At 39.6% G+C, this 19317-nt stretch overlaps 1 protein-coding gene across 1 annotated transcript; it reads left to right on the top strand.

Annotated features, from left to right (window-relative positions):
* Positions 1–147: 147 nt before the first annotated feature.
* On the top strand, positions 148–15494 carry pih1d1 (PIH1 domain containing 1). The gene is made up of 11 exons (XM_083932113.1): positions 148–220; positions 1430–1512; positions 3482–3539; positions 3684–3872; positions 6158–6219; positions 8181–8262; positions 8459–8555; positions 9421–9447; positions 10516–10594; positions 13338–13481; positions 15374–15494. The coding sequence occupies exons 2-11, from the start codon at positions 1435–1437 to the stop codon at positions 15407–15409; spliced, it is 852 nt and encodes a 283-aa protein (XP_083788239.1). The 5' UTR covers positions 148–220; positions 1430–1434; the 3' UTR covers positions 15410–15494.
* The last annotated feature ends 3823 nt before the right edge of the window (positions 15495–19317 follow it).

Raw genomic sequence — 19317 nt, 5'->3', positions numbered from 1 at the left:
CGTAAAACACTAAAGAAGAAGCAGATGCAGAAGGCAGGCCATATAAATAAAGACGTTTATTTCTACGTATGCATCGGTATATATGCGCGGGTAGATGGCGCTTTTATTTTGAAGGTTCCGCATCGGAAGTGTTTCTGCTGCGTTGATGATGCAGTGAACCCATACCTTAGACTGTATACAGCCGCCACATCTCACAGCAATAACCGGAACGGGTAGAAAGGTAACTTAAACACATGTGTAATGACGAGTGTAGAGATGAAAACACGCAGTACACACAGCAGAGTGGAACTGTCTGGTGTTACGTTAGAAGACAAAGCAAGACGCCAGTCTGATAATATATGCACTACTAGGAAGCTAAAGCTATGCTAACTTCTCTGAACCGAACGGGAGAGAACACCTCATGAGCATAGACTGTATGAGACATGTTGCCAGGCGACGACTTTCACTTGCCAGTGTCAATGAGCTTTGATAGGAAAAGTAGTAAAGCCAGACTGAGGCTAACTATTTATACTCCTTACAGTTGTAGAGACATCTAAAGCCCAATACCATACCCGCCTGTCTAAGAAGACCTCCTGAGTAGTACAATTCAACTTTATTATGAAGTAAGCGTATTTTCGCACATGCGTGTTAAAAAGAAACCCAGGCGAGGACTGCAGGCTTATCTTATTATTTACACTGTCTGCATCTAAAACTAAATGTTGTAAGTTATTCATTAATATCACGTTTACTTTCTGTCCAGTTTTCCGAGTCCACCTGGGATTATGCTAGCTAGTCCAGCTAAAGGTGTATTGTGAATTTGTCATGACATTACTCTATGTATTGAATCATTAAACCTGTATTTAAACAGGGGAAAAGTCCATTGAAAGCAAGCTCTCTTTTGCAATATTATTTTTCAAAACAATGTAAACACACTGAAGTTACAGTATACATCAACACATTTTGCAATAAACAATACACGACAGGCTGCACACAATCAAATGTAACTGGCTGCATGCAGGCCAGTTAAAAATGGAGACATACGTTTTAGGGTTAGAAGCATTTGCTGTTTAATACGCAGCTTCAGGTTGCATGTAGTACAAGCAGCAGGTGATACAAGTAGATCTGTTCTTTCCTACTTGTAAATAAGCTGTTTCAATGGCTTTCCCAGATTTCTCTCTCTCACTCACACACACACACACACATAGTTTACTTGTCACGAGTATTACTCAGCGTGTAAACTATATACAATGTGTTCTATAGTTCAAGAAGAGATTGTCAAAGTTTTTAAAAAAAAGTTACCCTGATGATGTTAACAGGAATATGAAGGGGGATTTTTTGGAAGCTCATCAATTGTTCTGCTATTAAAAAAATATAACACCGGCCGTCCGGGCTAGCTTTGGCTGTTGGGTGATTTCTAACCACCTTCTCAAAATCCTGTTTTTACCTGTAGCCATTATGACGGACTCGTCACTCCTCAACTCTGAGCTGGAGTTACAGCAGCAAGAGGAGCTGTATCAACAGCTGCTGTTAGAGGTAATATTGATTTAAAGTGTATGTAGTTTTTGATTAACAGGTAACGTTTTGACCACAAGTGACAATTGCAGGATGGTGAAGGGTAAAATATAGTGTGACAATAGCAAAAGTACAGAATAAGCAAGCAGTTAATGACTCAGCAATGGCAGTTACACAGCAGTATCCTTCAAAACCTTATCATTCATAAGCTACTACTACTACCAGAACAGCAAAAATTTGGGAATATATAGAACTGAGAAAGAGCTCATTTCATGGCTGCTGATGAAGAGGAACACTGTGATATTTCTTCTTTCAAAAGTCACAAGGCTTTAAAGGAATATTTGAACATGTTGGGTAATATGTGCATTTGCTTTATTGCAGTTAGTGACATGAACAGGTTGATACCACTGTCATGTCTGAGTTTCAATCTTTTCATTGAATTTCCTTTAGTGTCATTTGGATACAGTTTTGTCTTGTGATTGTGATTGTGGTTGCTTACATAACCAGACCTCTGCTCTGTAGCTGTCCAAAATCCATTTGGCCTGAGAGTGAGCTGAGTGAGCCAAGCCTTCATATAAACAGAGGGCTTGTGACATTCTGCAAAAATACTCATGTATATTGTGTATAAAGCACAAATAGTAACAAGGATTTTGTATTTTCTAAGCTGCTAATTCTGATTTGATTTTTGATCATTGCATCGATTTATTAAATATTTTGAGTTAGGCCAGTTTTAAGTTCAGTCAGGGAACTTGTTGTGTTACTCTTTTGTCCTCTGCTGGATTACACTAGATTTACTGGAAATGTCAAGAGAAACACAAGATAATACTACACCATGCAAAAAGCATTTCAAACACAGACAGTCTTTTCTCTAGTTCACCCTGCCACATCATCAGCGCATTAGTGTGCATTTATTTAGAGCAAAAACTGTAAATAACAAATTAAAGCTGCAAGCAACATTAAGCGGGCCCTTGCACCCCAGATGTGTCGGGAGGGCTGGTGGGATGCTGGCAGACCCAATCATACATTCAACCATCACACACTGCGTGCATGACTCAAGACAGGATTTTCGGCATGGGCAATGCAAATTATTGATTCCACACCCAAGCCACATTATAAAATCAAATCAAAAATATAGTTGGTTTGAACATGCGTGCTTAGTTTGTTGCATCTTAGTGCATCCTGAAAGTCTCAAATATGCGTTCGTAAAATGAAAATGAACACACAAAACTTTGGCAGCCGAAAAAAATAAATAAATAATGTCACCATGTTCTTTAAGATGAGAGCAACAATTTCACCAAATTTCAAACTAACTTTTTCCAACCATAGCGTGTTTTTGGGGGCGTAATGGAGCCCAGTTATTGCAGCTACAGCAGTGCTCTCATCCAGAATGTGAAATTTGGGGCAGATTGGATAATGTGAAAGGCGAGTTACGACAACTTCCTTTTTCATGTTCTGAGCAAAATTCACCACCACGCCACATCAAGGGTGTTCCATGAATCCTCAAAAGCTTCACAATTTAACATTATAAAGGTCTTTAGATGCAACCTTCCAACTTTGTGGAAAAATGCCACAGTGAATTAAAAATGGCCGGCTTCTTGTTGGACTTTAGGGCATGGCTCCAAAAGGATTTTTTAAAGTCTCCATACTTTACATCTGTCTTCCATATTTTCTACATCTACGTCAAATTTAAAGGTGGGAGCAGTGACTTTCAAGCCAATTTAACACACACAAGCCCAAGACCCATATCACGTAATAAAGACACTTATGATGCATATGCACACACAAGCCCAATTGGGGCATCAGAAATAAGAGACTGTATACACTATACACACAAGTTAGTTTGTCTTGAATTCATTCTCTTTCAATTTTTCAAATACTTCATGTTATATATAAACTTTGACACTCAAGAATTTTTCTTTTGATGTAGTTGAATATGTGTAAAACTCCCATCTGCATTCATAAACTTAAATGGACTGCTGGTTATCTTTAGACGATGGGAAAGATGCAGACTGAAAATCCAGAATCCAAAGTAATCCGACCACAACCTGGTAAGTAGCTATAACTTACATCAAGCCTTTAAATTTGGAAGAGTGTTTGTTCATCGATATGATTTATGCTTTTTTGTTTGTCTTTTTTCTTTTTTTTCTTTCCCCCTTTATTTCTCTCTCCCTTTCTCCTCTCCGCCCTCTCAGGCATGTGTGTGAAGACTCTCTCAGAGCCAGGAAAGCAAAAGGTCTTCGTCAACATCTGTCAGTCAAACTCAGTCCCACTACCACCAGAACTGTCCAAAGAGGAGCTTGTAGAGCTGCTCCAATCAGAAGATCCCAGTGGCTACAGAGTTCCCATGAGCCTCGGCGAGCCACACACAGAATTAGACAACAGTATGTGACTAAAGCAGCAGATGCCTTTGACCAAGGTGTTATTCGAGTTTGACCTGTGCTCATGCAGAAATTAATTTAATTAATGTTTTAAAGATTTTTGTTGCATTCATGCCTTCATTGAGATATGACAGAGGGCGATTGTTTTCATAATGCTTTAAAAAAAAAAAAAAAAGCTTCTTTGTTTAGACATCTGTGTTCAAGAGGTACTGCACACTGTTGTGTTTTTTTAGATGTAAACTAAATTATATGACTGTACCATGATGAAACATATCAATGCTGGTGTTAATATTGCCGTTTCTCACCAAATGTATAAAAAAAAAACAGCATTTCATGTGTTATAAATGGCTCAACACGGCTCTCGATTCTACCTCAGCATTGCAGGGGAGGGCTGATTTAAAACAGTAGGGGGGGTTGAGCCATTTTCAACTCAAAATGCTGATTTTTGTACATTTGGTGAGAAATGCCAATATAAACACCAGCATTTTGTTTCATCACAGTACAATTATATAATTTAGTGTTCAGTACCTCTTTAATGATGGCATTGAACTACTGGCACAGGAGGTTATAGAGTTTTGGCTGGACATATTCATCTGTAGTCACAGTAATCTTAGGCGTAAATCCCCCCAGAGGCACTTCACAGATGCAAGAAATGACTAACTTAAGTATAGAGTGGGAATGACGAATTTTTGTAGGCTCCACCTCTACAAAAAATCAGTGGGGTTTGTCCATAGGATTTTGGATCATTGCAGAAAATAAGATCCGTGGCGAACAAACGTTTATGTTACTTTCACGTTTATTCAGCAAGATAACCTTCCCAAATGAACACCTCACTTATGATTATTGAAGGGTAAATGAGGTCGCTAGAAGTAAAAAGCGAATGTTAGGCTGTTAACAAACCACCCACTAGCTTCCAGCTAACCACTCACTAGCTTCCAGCTAAAACAAAACATTCAAATCTTTTAAAGCTATTCTTACCCTTCTGGCATGTCACATAGCACTTAGTAAAAATTTGAACATGAACATCTCGGCCTCCCTCCAGAGTCCCACCCTCTTCCCTCTGCCTGACCTCTGAAGCTCCCTCTTCCCCGGACCCATGCGTTGAGAAAGTGAGCAGTGCAAGTGAAACGGAGCGACGGATGACAGGCGGGAATCCTGGGTCAGACTTTTATCATAAATATATGAGAATTGATGAGTTTCAACACCTGGTGGGTTCCTTTTACATTCTAATGAGCCATACGCTTATTGGGAGGAACACTTTAAGATTACAAAAGACAAGTGTAAAAAATGCCAGAAAAGTAAAAATTGCTTTAAGCTGGTGTTTTATCACAGACTCTATTTAAGGCATCCAACCGAAAACCCATAAAAAAAAAAAAACACCGACTTGGAGAGGAGGGAACGCAAAAGTGCTCATCCAGCACTCTATTGTACTTGGTTTTAGTTCTATTTGTGTTTTGGAAAAACAGCATCATACAGTTCAGGCAGCGAGTGGTACTGCAGCACAGGAGACTGAAGGGATTCCAAAACAAAAAAAACACAAAAAGACAAAAATAATTGTGATCAAGTTCTGTGAGAAGTTCTACAGAAACTAAACTGGTTTTGGAGAAGAGAATGTCTGTCCATTTCATGTTCATGAGAAACACAGAGGTGTGGTGAGAAGAAGAGCGTGAATACCAGGGTAGAACAGAGTACTCTTTGCTGGATTATGTGTCGCTGAATTATAGAATTATTAGCATGGACAGACTCAGAAACGATGGTGAATGTACGGTAGATTTGGAAAAAAGGACGGTGCAGGCAGCAGACAGTTCCTGACCTGATTCTTTTCAACTGATTTACAAAAATCCTACATTTGCCCCTGCATCAAATTCATCACTCTTTTTTCCAAGATCGGAACAGCTGTGCTGGATCTTTGAGTTAGTTTTGTCTGTGTGTAAGACTGCTCAATTGCTGGTCTTTATTAAGGCACTATATAAGGTTAACACCAATGCCAAGTTCTCTGATAAGAAAGAAATAACCTTTTCTATATTAATCTTAGTAGAGTATTGAGTGTGGTCTTTACCTACTCTGTAAAGTGTCCTGAGATAACTTTTGTTATGATTTGACACTATAAATAAAATTGAATTGAATTAAATAAATTGAATAGAGTATTTGTGTGTTCCAAAGCTACATGTTAGACAGAGCTCCACCGTTTCTATGCTCACAGAAGGGAAGCGTTTGAAGGAATGAGTTTGACCTGAGTCCCCAATTTCCCATGCTCAGATTGAATTCATGTCTTTCTCTCTTAACAGACTCTCAGGGTTGCACAGCATATGATGTGGTCATCAACCAGAACTTCTTCCAAAAGTGCCAGGTAGGTGTGTGTGTGTGTGTGTGTGTGTGTGTGTGTGTGTGTGTGTGTGTGTGTGTGTGTGTGTGTGTGTGTGTGTGTGTGTGTGTGTGTGTGTGTGTGTGTGTGTGTGTGTGTGTGTGTGTGTGTGTGTGTGTGTGTGTGTGTTTTAAGTGCACATATGTCTAATTTCAGAGATGGTTATTTCAGAGTTGGTTAATACTGTGTAATAATTAGGTCAATCGATTAAAACATTTAATCATGATTAATCACATGATTAATCTCCACACCTGCAATACTGTGGGAAGGTGTGGGGACCCACTTATAGAGGCAAGACACATCACCTGCTTATACTCAATAAAAGAGCTTTGAGAATTCTACATCATGCCAGTTATAGGGCACATACAAATCAATTATTTATCAAATCGAAAATACTCAAAATATATGATTTATTAAACTATTGCTCAGTACAGATGATGCACAAGGCTGCCAACAAAAGCTTCCCCCACAACCTGCAAATCCTATTCCAGACAGAGAGGAGGGACACAGTCTGTGAGGGAACATGATGTTCAGGCAGAGAAAAGTACGGACTACCTTAAAATCCTTCACCATGTCATGTCAGGGTGTCAGGCAGTGGAATGATCTAGATGAGGAAGTCAAAAAATCATAAAAACTGAGTGTCTTCATAAAGAAGTATGTAAATATGACTATTAATCATTACAGAATGACTCAGAATGAGGGTTGATAAAGGTCAGAGGCAGGAGTCAGCAGACACTGAAATGGGAGTAAAACGAAAAACCACTTGTACCAAAACAATAGCTGACACTGAAAAGCACAGTACGAGGCAAATATCAACTTTTGCGTAAGCAAGATGTTTTTTGTCTTGTTTGACTGTCTAAAGCTGGACTGCAGCTCTGATTACTACCTGCTGACGAAACATGTTATGTCAGTGTAATGTGTTAATGTGGTAACGGGGGCAGGACTAGAGAAGCTTTTGCTTCTCCCGCTTTCCCTTTCGGAATTTTATGATTTAAACTAAGATAATATGGGATGATAAATTATTTAACTGACATGCCCCAAATAAACAGATAAATAAAATGTCCATTTCCAACTCTCAACTAATCACAAATGAATCACACATTTTTCTTCTCTGTTCTAAATGTGCCTTAAAAAGATATTTTTCAAGTTTTAATAATCTTATCCACATGGGAGTGGACAAATATGACACGTCTGCTTTTGGTGAGGGGAGGAGAGCTTTGTGTATCAGCTGTTCTCTCGGCCAGCAGGTGGTATCTGAGAGTGGACTTGCTCCGGGGGGAACTCAGTTCACACGGACAGTAAATCAGACAACTTTGGTCTTGACCTGAGAAACTGCCAGAGCTTTGAAGCTCAACTTGACATTCAAAAGAGCCTCTTTAACCATTTCTGCTCAAGGAGCTTTGTTTCTTCAGAACGTGCATGTGTTAATCGCGCGTCAAAATCATGTTATCACGTTAACTTCAACAACATTATGTATTTCAAATGCATCACATCCGTCTAAACTGTTTTAGAAAGCTACAAGTGTATTTATTATCTGACAAAACTGAAGGAACCAGTTTAATATGACTTACTTCAACACAGTCCAGTTAATGTAAAGCTGATCAGTGGTTTAAAAGTGCAGCTGAACCATGTGAAAATGACCTACCCTATCATTAAATCGGAATCATGGTTGACCTGACTTTTTGCCAAACCCCTTTTCCACTGTCAGTGGGTCAATTTTAAGACCACTCTTGTGCACTGTTATATCGTCACTAATTATTCATGATGGATCATATATTCCTATTATTTTCTTGTAGAATATGCCAGTTTTATACTTCTACTCATTGTATTCCTAAGCAGTAACTTAAGGATATGTGAATGGAAATGCCATTGTTCATGATATAAATACTAAGTGAAAACAAACTGAAAATGTGTCACAGCATAAAATGTATTCTTGTGTCTTGTAGAAAGATCCCTTGTTCCAGCAGTTTATTATCCTGGTGTCTTTAGAGGGATTGGAGAACAAATACAATCTGGAGCTGAGTAGAGGTCTGTGTGTGTGTGTGTGTGTGTGTGTGTGTGTGTGTGTGTGTGTGTGTGTGTGTGTGTGTGTGTGTGTGTGTGTGTGTGTGTGTGTGTGTGTGTGTGTGTGTGTGTGTGTGTGTGTGTGTGTGCGTGTGCGTGTGCGTGTGCGTGTGTGTCACATTGGGAGCAGATGTTGAGATTGTTGTTTGTGTTTCTACAGACTGGAAGGTGCTGAAGAACAGAAAGTTCTTGGGTTCTGTTATTGAGCAGAACATCCGGACGAAAAGCAGGCCAGTGATTCAGGAGCTGCAGCCTCAGTACGTCCGTCTGACTCTTTCTCTCCCTCCCTCTGTCTGTTCAGTTCAAGGAATGTTATTGTTCCCAGAAAGGCAATTCAAGGAATCTCACAGATGCGTGTGAACACATATGCCGACTGACATCTTTGAGTTTCACAGTTTTATGACAAAGACAAAGTCAACTGTCCAACTTTTCAAATATGGAAACATTATAGAGAGCGGTGTTTCTTTCTCTTGAAAAATGTCTTGATGACGCTTAATCAGACACACATTTCTTAGAAAAACCGATTATTTTCTATTAGTTTCTAAGAGCTCATAAAATGCATGTTACACCTGTCAGTATGACCTTCTTGCATTTATATACTTGTAGTTTATTTCCTTCAGGGCTCCAGTAATCCAAGACCATTGAAAAGAGGGAGAGTCACCAAAAAAACAAAACATCTAATGGATGGTGGAAATATTTTTTATTTATTTATTGTACACATGTTTAGACTGTGGACGCCTCAGTGAAATGAATCAATCATCCCAATGTTCTATGATAGTGTGCCAGTTATTGAGTCTCTCTGCAATTGCAGACCCGATTTTCCTGCAGGTGTCATTCCCCAAAGCTGGTTTTTATGGTGACTCCTTTCAATGGCCTGGCAGTCATCTAAAAGTTTTTCAACAATTTGAAGACGATATTAGATTATTACTATGTTTACTAGTACTACAACTACTGCTACTATGTATTTCAAGTATATTCACTAAAGCCAAAGATTGAAACAATTACATTTCTCTTCATTTTATGACTTAAAAAATGCATGGGGGCAGGGTGTTTTCCTATGAGTTTATGATTTCTATCAGATATTCATATCATATCTCCCACTCTATGTCCCTTTACCTACAGGGAGAGCTCCACTGATCCACCCAGAAGGTAAACCTCTTTGTGTCTGCCTGTTATATGTTATATTCAAAGACAGGGCAAAACCAGACAGCTCTGGAATAAATTAAGAGACCACTGCAAAATGATCAGATTATCTGATGTTACTATTTATAGGTATGTGTCGGAGTAAAATGAACAGTTTTGGTTTATTCTATCAACTACTGACAACATTTCTCCCAAATTCCAAATAAAAAACTGTCATTTAGAGCATGTATTTGCAGAAAATGACAAATGGTCAAAATAACAAAATGTTGCAGTGTTTTCACGTCTCAAATAATGCAAATAAACCAAGTTCATATTCATTTTAAAATAACACAATACTAATGTTTTGACAGTTCAGAAATCAATGTTTGGTTGAATAACCCTAATAACAAGTAAAACAGCAAATATACAAATATACATTATCATCCTGATTAATCCAGGATGATCAGACCAGACTAATTCAAGGCTTTTTTATTCATCCCGGATGTCTTATATCTGCCTTCATGCAACAGCCCTTTGGAGTTTCAGGTGTGTCTCTAATTAGTTCAGGTAAAGAGAGCAGCAGACTTTGTTTATTTACACTAGGTTATAAGATGTCATTAGTTGGGACGTTGTGTAATTATACAATACAGTTGCACTTAAACTCTATTTTATTATTTATTAAAACCATAAGAGACTTGATTAGGACTTGCTGCTTCCCTCAGAGACTTGAGACTTGACTTGGACTTGCAAAAAGTGACTTGTTACCATCTCTGTTGTCCAGTTAGAGCCATATATTGTGTAATTGATTCTTTCAGTTTTTATTAATTCAATCCCAGTCAATGGAACACTCACAAGATGTCATCAAAATCACACTGCCCCTTTAAAATATTTCAGAAAATTATGTATAGTATTGTATCGTATCATGAGATTAGTGTATGGCTACAGCCCTAAATGTCATCATGTTGAATTATTACCCAGCTCTGCCAGACCTGTTTGTATTTTATCTCACTTATTCTCTGGTCCTTTGTTTCTCATTCATTCTGTCTGTTTTTTCTTTTAATCTTTTCCACTCTCTTTTTTACTCTCTGTCTCCAGGCCAGAGTTCACGTTGCTGGTGGAGCCCCCTGCTGGTTACCCAGAGTACCTCATTGCAGAAATAAAGCTGCCCGGAGTGGTGAGACATACAATACACACATAACATGGAGATCAAAGTTAGAGAACAAATGATTAATACTTGATTTATTTTGCCTTGGTAATTTAAAAAACATGCTAGTACAGCAGTGGTATAGTCACAGCGGATATACTATCTAATTCTGAACAATAAAAACATAAGTGTTCCAGAACAAATCAAGTATTAATCATTTAATCTCTAACTTTGACCTCCAGTGTACATAAACACGCTCTTTTTCTCTCCCACTTTCTTCTGCCTTTTTTACTTTCTTTTAACCATAACCATCCTGTTAGGTAGTGTTGTTTTCGTCAACGAAAATGATGACGAAATAATGTCGTCAACGAACCTTTATCACGTGACGAAAATTAGATGAGGTGAAACGAAAATGCTGGGCATGTGACGACGACTAAGAAGAAATATATAATGCAATTTCGTTGACGAAAACGAGACGAAATAACGTTGTTTCGTCTCATTTAGTCACGTTATTATTATTATTATTTCGAAGTTTTCTCCCAGTCTCGCGTCTGGGCGACGTCACTTCCTCAATCCCTACACGCGCATTATTTAGATTCTGAAGATGCCGCTGCTGTGGGTCATTGTTAACGTTAGTGTTAGCGTTAACGACAACTAAAGAAACATGAGAACAAAGTCTGACACCAGGCAGGGCTCGTGTTTGGAGAAATGCGACCACAAAATCACAGGAAAAGAGACACCTCAGAGCATCCCATAATGACATTTAGCTAAGTCGGGTTTTAACGCTAGCTTTAGACGTTAGCCACTGGAGTTGCGACCAAGTGTGTGTGTGTGTGTGTGTGTGTGTGTGTGTGTGTGTGTGTGTGTGTGTGTGTGTGTGTGTGTGTGTGTGTGTGTGTGTGTGTGTGTGTGTGTGTGTGTGTGTGTGTGTGTGTGTGTGTGTGTGTGTGTGTGTGTGTGTGTGTGTGTGTGTGTGTGTGTGTGTGTGTGTGTGTGTGTGTGTGTTTTTAGTTCCTACCTGAGAGACTGACTCACTCTATAAGTGCACTAAACTTCCCCTTGTTGGCCAAATACTTTCACTAGTTTTGTATTTCACAGAGCAAATCACACTGAACTGAATTTGGCATCAACATAAATTGGATTACTTATTCTAGACCTGTACATGCTGTAAACTTAAGATATGTGCATGGGTTTGGCTAAAAGGAAATGTTGGTTTTGTCAATACTACTAGGTACTTTTGTTAAATACAATTGCATTACTAAAAAGAGACTAATATACATTTCCGTTGACTAAAACTAGACTAGAACTCTCAGACTTTTCGTCGACTAAAACTAGATTAAAATGCTCAGACTTTTCGTCGACTAAAACTAGACTAAAAGTAAAACAGGCCGCCAAAAACAACACTACTGTTAGGGAAATACGACTCAGAAGCAGGATAGAAATGGAAAATATCTAATACCAAAAAAACATTAAAGGACAAAAAGATATGCAGCCAATTTGGGAGATGTTTTTTCTGATTTCCAATGATTTTATTACTCTCTCTCGGTGTCTCTCAGAGGTATGGCCAATATTAACAGGTGATACTACATCAGTACTCCATCATACTGTAGAGCCCCCAGTCTGAGATTCACTCTGACTTTTATTCTTTTCAGGGCAGAAAATCCATTCTGAGGCTCAAAGGACAGTATATCTATCCTCTGTAATCCAGAATAACAAAGACATTTGTACATGCATTCAGAATCCCATTTGAATTAGGGATGCACGATGTGGATTTTTTTTCAGCTGATACAATAACCAATAATTACCCTCTTCTCATGGCCTACCCCAATAGGATAACTGCAGGACTCGTACAGGTTGAAAAAAACTTGAATTTCAGTGTGGTGTTTTCAAGGTTTGAAAAGGGCTTGGATTTTGAATAAAGTGCTTGAAACTGCACAATATAGGATGGAAAGTATGATTTAACACAGAGAGAAGAACATCTCCATATTTAAGATAGATTATAAAAATAGCTGGTGATTATATTTTATGTGGAGTTAGTTTTCCTTTAATTTGTCACCCCTCTGTAGAAAGCTGTCTCAAAACATCATGTTGGTTGTTTATAGGAAAATAATATCTAATTTAATGTGATAAACAAGTGCAATAATAACTAAACTTATTACTGAGTATTGTACTGTATACAAATATGTAGTTTTCCCCAGCTGTAAGGTGCGGGAATAGCATGAAAATGCACCTTGAAATGCTTGAAAAGTGCTTGAATTTGACTTTGAAAAGGTGTAGGAAGCCTGTAATTGATCGTTTTAAATTTTTTGCAATTTTTCAAGTTCATTACCTGTAGTTTAAGCACACCTGAAGGTAAAAAGGGCTAAGATGTAGTGAGGTTTTCTCAATGTAGTCCGGCTTCCTCCCACACTCCAAAGACATGCAGGTGTTAAAGGTTAATTAGTGAATTGCCTGTCAGTTGTTGTCTGTCTCTGTGTGTCAGCCCGCCTTCGCCCACTCCCTGTGACCATGGCTGGCACTGGTTACAGATCATGGATGAATTAATATATACTGACGTTATTGTGCATATCTAATTTTAATAACGTACTATCAGTTCTGAGTCTTGTCATTGTCAACCCAGACAGCATTGATCAGTGTAGTCAGTCAAACGGCTTCATCATATAATGTCATCGAGTTACATCATCCCATTGCATCTTATACAGTATGTGATTGATAAACGCAGAGGCCGTCAGTGTAGTAGAGTCTCAGCTGAGTGATTCTGTCTTCTGTGCAGCGGTCGGCTCGCTCTCTGGTCCTGGACATCGGTGAGGACCGACTGGTGTTGACTGCTCGGCCCTCACTCTTCTATCTCGACATCTTCCATCCCTTCCTCATCGACCAGGACAACAGTGTGGCACAGTACAACAGCAGCACTCAGGTACACAACACACACATCCATATAGTTTATACTGCACATAGACTGTGAGACTGAGACTGTTCAATTGAACTCTACATTGCCACTTGGATAAAACACACATTCAGACTTCATACTAATCAGATTATAGTACTTGTAGTTATGCAGCGCACAGTTAAAGGCACACACTATACAAATACAGTCTGGCATTAACACATGGGTTAAAACAGGTTAGACACACAGTAACTCTAAATTCACACCACTTCAAAACATAGGTAAAGTTGGTAAACAACCACACAGTGCCTATAGAAAGTCATGATACCATTTTGAAATAGTAGCTTTCTTTGTTTTACAGCATGAACTGATAAAAAAAATTATTTTTCCAGCGTGATTTACACTTTTTTGCCTTACAACATTCAAGTGAATTTTTTTTCCAACATTTCTGAAAATGAATACAAAATGAAAACTAGAATATCAGTGTTGTAAAAGTGATGAGTCCCTTTAGAATAACCATTCTAAACATTCTCAGGTTTAACCAATCACCTTCCAGATTACACACCAAGTTAACTGGCCTCCACCTGACATCAACTCTGGTGTTTTTGATTTGACTTCAGAATAAAATCAGCTGTTGATTTGACTTCAGAATAAAATCAGCTGTTCCTTGAGGATTCCTCTCCTAGTCTTGCATGGTAACACAAAGAATTCACCATGGTTGGAAAGATGCTTTCAGAAGAGCTCTGGGATTAGGTTGTGGATAGGCACAAGTTAGGAGAAGGATCTAAAAAGATTTCAAAGGCTTTAACTCTCCCTCTGAGGACCGTTCAGAGTATTGTCCAGAAGTGGAAGGCATATGGATCCACCAAGACCTGGCCTAGATCGGGCCGCCCCTCCAATCTGTGCATGTGACAACAATTTCACAAGTTCTACATGTTTGGTAGGGTGGAAAAAAGAAGCCTCTTCTGAAAAAATGTCACACTGAGTCTCATAAAAAAAACATACTGAAGATTCTGATGCCATGTGTTAAATGTTATACAGTCAGGTGAGACCAAAATGGAACTTTTTGGGCTGAACTCTAAGCTCTATGTTTGTCAGAAACCAAACCCAGCACACCACCCAAAACACAGCATCCCTACAGTGAAGCATGATGGTGGCAGCATTATGTTGTGTTCTTCAGCAGGGACTGGGCAGTTGGTCAGGATTGAAGGGAAAATGGATGCTGTCAATGAACCCACATTCTTGAGGAAATCACTTGAAAATGGGCAGGCGGTTCACCTCCCAGCATGACATTGACCCAAAACACACCTCCATAAAACAACACAGTGGCTAAAGGACAGGAAGGTGAATGTCCTAGAGTGGCCCAGTCAGAGCCCGGACCTGAATCCTACAGAACATCTGTGGATGGACTTGAAGAGTGCAGTCCATCAGCGCTCACCACAGAATCTGACTGAACTCCAACAGTTCTGCAGGAAGAATGGGGGAATATTGCCAATCTACGTAGGTGCACAAAGCTGGTAGAGACAGATCCAAACAGACTGATGGCTGTAATTAAGCAAAAGGTGCCTCCACAAAGGATTAAATCTGGGGATTCATCACTTTTCCATCCCTGCTATTCTAGTTTTTCATTTTTTTTTAATTTTCAGAAATTTTGAAAACTACTTCACTTGAATGTTGAATGACCAAAATGTGTAAATAACAATGAACGTATTACGTATTATCATTTCAGGCTGTAAATCAAAAAAAGTGACTATTTCAAAAGGGCATCATAACTTTCTATAGGCACTGTATACACACACACACACACACACACACACACACACACACACACACACACACACACACACACACACACACACACGTGTCTCTAACACATTATTTCTTCAACATACTTACATGTTGTTCTTCTTTCTCTTTCCCAGATCCTTACAGTCACTATGTCCGTGGTATCTTCTTGAAACTACTGAAATAATGTTCAGTTATTTATTTTTTTGTCCAAAAAATGATGCTGTGATAATAAAAGTGTTTGTTTTTGTAAAGCCACATTTCTCTGTGTCATTTGATTCATGAGTTAAATCCCAGTTGTTGGGAGCATCAGAAGTGTCTGTTTGGCAGTTTGAAATCTCTGAGTAGATTGTTCTGGTAAAGTAAACATAACTAACACGAGGAATGACACTTAAAAGCAGTCAAATCCAAATGTTTGCATACTTTGATGTGTTAATAAGACAATATGAAGGCCACAAATAAACATTTGCCAATTTTTACAGCACACCTTACATTCCTTCAGTGACAGTTGAAGGTTTCCTCTCATCTGCTGTTGACCAGTTGGCCACTGAGCAGCTCTACTGGAGCCCTGCAGAATGTCAGCGATACTGTAGCTGTGGAGGGAGGGGAGAGCGTTTCATGTTCCACGCTCAGATTTTGTTCAAGTTTCAGCCTTCAGCAGCCAGAATCAGCAGAGGTAAAGCACCCTACAGGCCCCGTGTTTTCAGCGGCCCCAATGCAAATGTATCAGATTTGCTGGATTCACCAGAGCTGAAACTATCCAGAAACTGGAGTTCTGTACAGTTTGGTACAGTAAATAGTCTTAAATAGTGTGAAATTTTATTCTTGGCCTTAGGTGCAGTAGATTGAAGCACCTGGTGAAGGTCATGAGATACTGTAATGAGTGGACATGAGTTAAGTTGTGCTCTGTGGAGTCAAGGGTCAGTAGAGAAACTCACCCCCTTGAGTCTGTGTAATAAATACTAAGATTGCATGGCTGCATTTGGCAAAAGTGCCTTGGACTAGCTTTTCTTGTTCATACTTTACTGTACATTTTCAGTATGTAGCCACTTGCAACTTTGAACAATGTCTTCAGTAAATACTGTATTTGACCAAAGATATTAACAGAGGGACATTTGAATGCTCTCCCTTCAACACTTTCCTTTAACAATGCTGTGGTGACCTCCACAGCATGAGGTCATACCCGTTCTGGATGCAGCTCAAACTACAGTCAGTGTGTTTTGCAGTGTGCTTAGGTTTGGAACTGGACCTGTGTGTGAACTAGAAACCTCCTCTTTCATGGAAAGAGTCACTCTTCTATTTCTGGATCATTCATCCGCCTGTCGCTGCCCTCCCTCACTCCTCTTTTTATCTCTCCCTCTTCCTACTTCTGCTGAGCATCCACATCTGTTGGCCCCACCCTGCCCACGCTTTGTGTGCTTCAGAGTAAAATAACATCATTCATTTCTCCCACAGGCACTTTTGACGTGGTCGGTTTTTAGATTGACAGTGATTGGTTTTTGTAAAAAAGGATGGTTGTTGGATGAAATCAAACATTAATTAGTGAGCTTTAGATGTGCCAGCAGTCAGAATTTGTTACCTTTGGACAGAGCCAGGACTCTGGCCCCGAACATTTGAATTCTTACCTTCAACATTGTGTCATCTCCCCTCAGTCTCTGACTGGACCGGCAAATCAACAGAGCAAAAGTTCTATTACGGGGGAAATATGGCTGTCATCTATACGTCCGCCCTGTCATTCTCATGGGGGGTTGTTCTATGAGTCTACTGCTGCTCCTTATATCATTTTCTTTTCTAATATTCTTCACAGTGAATATGAGTATTTAAGACCACATTTTCTTGGCATTGTTGGAGATCCTCAATTTGCATTGAGAGCAGCCCAGAGTCATTTTGGATGGATTTAAATGTAGCAGATTTGTCAGTTAAAGGTCGAATATGGAGAATGAGCAGAACACCGCCATTTAGTGTCTCAAGATCGTAGTCGCAACAACAAAAAATAAATCCTGCCGTCGGGTTGCCAGGTTCGTTGCCGAGTGTCTCAAGCAGCGAGACAGGAGATCAGTCTGTTTGGGCCAATTTGAACCCATCCCCTCCAGAAAATCACACCGTAAAAACAAGTATTAGAGGAGTTTGACTGACAGTTAGCATTAGCTTGAAAGTGATGTTAGCGATCAAGGATAAGCGTAGCCATTTGGGCGTGCGTTTGAATGGCGTTTCTCTCCTTTCTCTCAGTCCATGGAGTGAATGCTCGGCCTATATTGACTCTGGTTTTTGCCCGTCTCCGCTCACTCAGCTGCTGGGACAAATAACGCCCCCTTCACTGAGGCTCCGAAGCGGCTGCAGGATTGGAAAACTCCATTTCACCCAGTGCCAGCCTACAGTAGCTGCACCCAACAACAGACAACCCTGGCAACCAGCAACGCCCAACGCTATTGGCTGCTACCATGGCAACAGAACGGGACAGAAAGTCATTGTCAACCCTGTCAAAAATTTAAAATATTCATTTTTTTAATGTAAAAAAGCAATACTTTTATTCTGCACCCCTCAAAGCGCCCCATGGTAGTATTATTTTTTTTTAAATATATACATTTTAATAAATAATCTACTTATTCAACCTTTAATCATTTATTCTGTGAACTCCCCAACACAGTATAACAAAAACAAGTTTCAAGGTTAGTTATGCTCCAAATTCCAACCCTACAATGTGACTTTATAATAGTATCATCAGACAATTGTTGCCTCTTTTTCTGTGTCAGGAGTGAAAATGAGTCATCCTCAACATTTGTTGTGTTCTGGTTTCAGAAAGATGAAGACAGTTGGAGAACAATTCAATACCAAAGAGGATGTTTACAGGAGGATACTTTCTTTGGCAACCATCTTTTTTAAAGATAATTTAGGCCTTCTATTATCTAAAGTTGCTTGGCAATAGTGCATATACAGTAGCTGCCGTATATGGGAAAACAATCTTCATGGGGGAGCATTCCATTGCCCCCACCCCCCCCAAAAAACCATTGTCTTTTAACAAACTGCTTCTCCTCCGTTGCCTCTCCCCCTGCCCGTTCTCCTCTGCCAGCTTTCTCTCCTTCCATCTGTCACACCCTCCATCTTTATTTGTCATCATCCCCCTCTCCACCCTGCATCACCCCTCCATTTGTCCAGTGAGGTCATCCCTCTGTTCTCCCTAATCCTGTGAGGTGCTCGTCTTTCTGCCTCCGCTTAATCCGCCTGTGGCCCCCAGCCCTGACCACACACACACAAACACACAAACACACAAATACACACACAAATCTACACATTTGCACACATTCTCAGTTATTCTTGTATTGTATACTCAGACACTCAGTAATTCTCACAGCATGCACACACATATTTATATACACACACACACACACAGACACACACAGACAAACACACACACACACACACACACACACACACAGTGCCCTTCCACCTCTGTATAAAACTCAGTCTGTCTGTACAATAGCCATTCTGTCTGTCCTGGTCCCTCTGCCTGTCTCTTGTGTCTGCTGATACCACAGCTCCGTACAGGTATGTCAGTCTGTCCTTTAATATGTCCTCTCTAAGTCTTGTTCTTCCAGGAAAACAATAGAATTAGATTAATGTACGATTGTTCCAGGCAGCTGTTGTTTTCACCAGAGTATTGTCAATCATAGAGGATGATGCATGTTTTTCTGTTATGTACTCTTCTATGGTTCAGCATGAGACCCACCAGCCAATCAGGAAAATACAGAGTGCTCTGGTTGATTTGTAAGTACGCTGCTTCTCAGTAGCAGTCTCAATTCTTGGATGTCTGAGCGTCCCTGAATGCACCGCGGTCGAAGAAATCCTTGTCACCGTAATCTGCTTGATGCTTATTATTAGTCCCATACTGATTCTATTCTTGAAAATCCGTACAATTCTAAAACAATCAACTGCATTTAGCCAGTCAGTCTCAAGATAAGTAGGCCCTACTTAAAGGGTATTCCCCCCCCCCCTCAAACACACACACACACACTAACACAAAAAGACAGTGTTAATGATTTTTATTTATTATTATTATTTATCTTGAACCGCTTGTCGCAGG

Source organism: Echiichthys vipera (assembly GCF_963691815.1).
Source record: "Echiichthys vipera genome assembly, chromosome: 17".
Classification (NCBI taxonomy): Eukaryota; Metazoa; Chordata; class Actinopteri; order Perciformes; family Trachinidae; genus Echiichthys; species Echiichthys vipera.
Note: the sequence above shows the minus strand (reverse complement) of the source record. Positions and strands in the feature narration are given on the sequence as shown.

Bases quoted from the DNA above. Each gene is read 5' to 3' on its own strand.
- pih1d1 (XM_083932113.1), top strand. From the start codon at position 1,435: ATGACGGACTCGTCACTCCTCAACTCTGAGCTGGAGTTACAGCAGCAA. The intron at 6,220-8,180 runs GTAGGTGTGTGT...TGTGTCTTGTAG, and splicing joins ACTTCTTCCAAAAGTGCCAG to AAAGATCCCTTGTTCCAGCA. The intron at 8,263-8,458 runs GTCTGTGTGTGT...GTGTTTCTACAG, and splicing joins CAATCTGGAGCTGAGTAGAG to ACTGGAAGGTGCTGAAGAAC.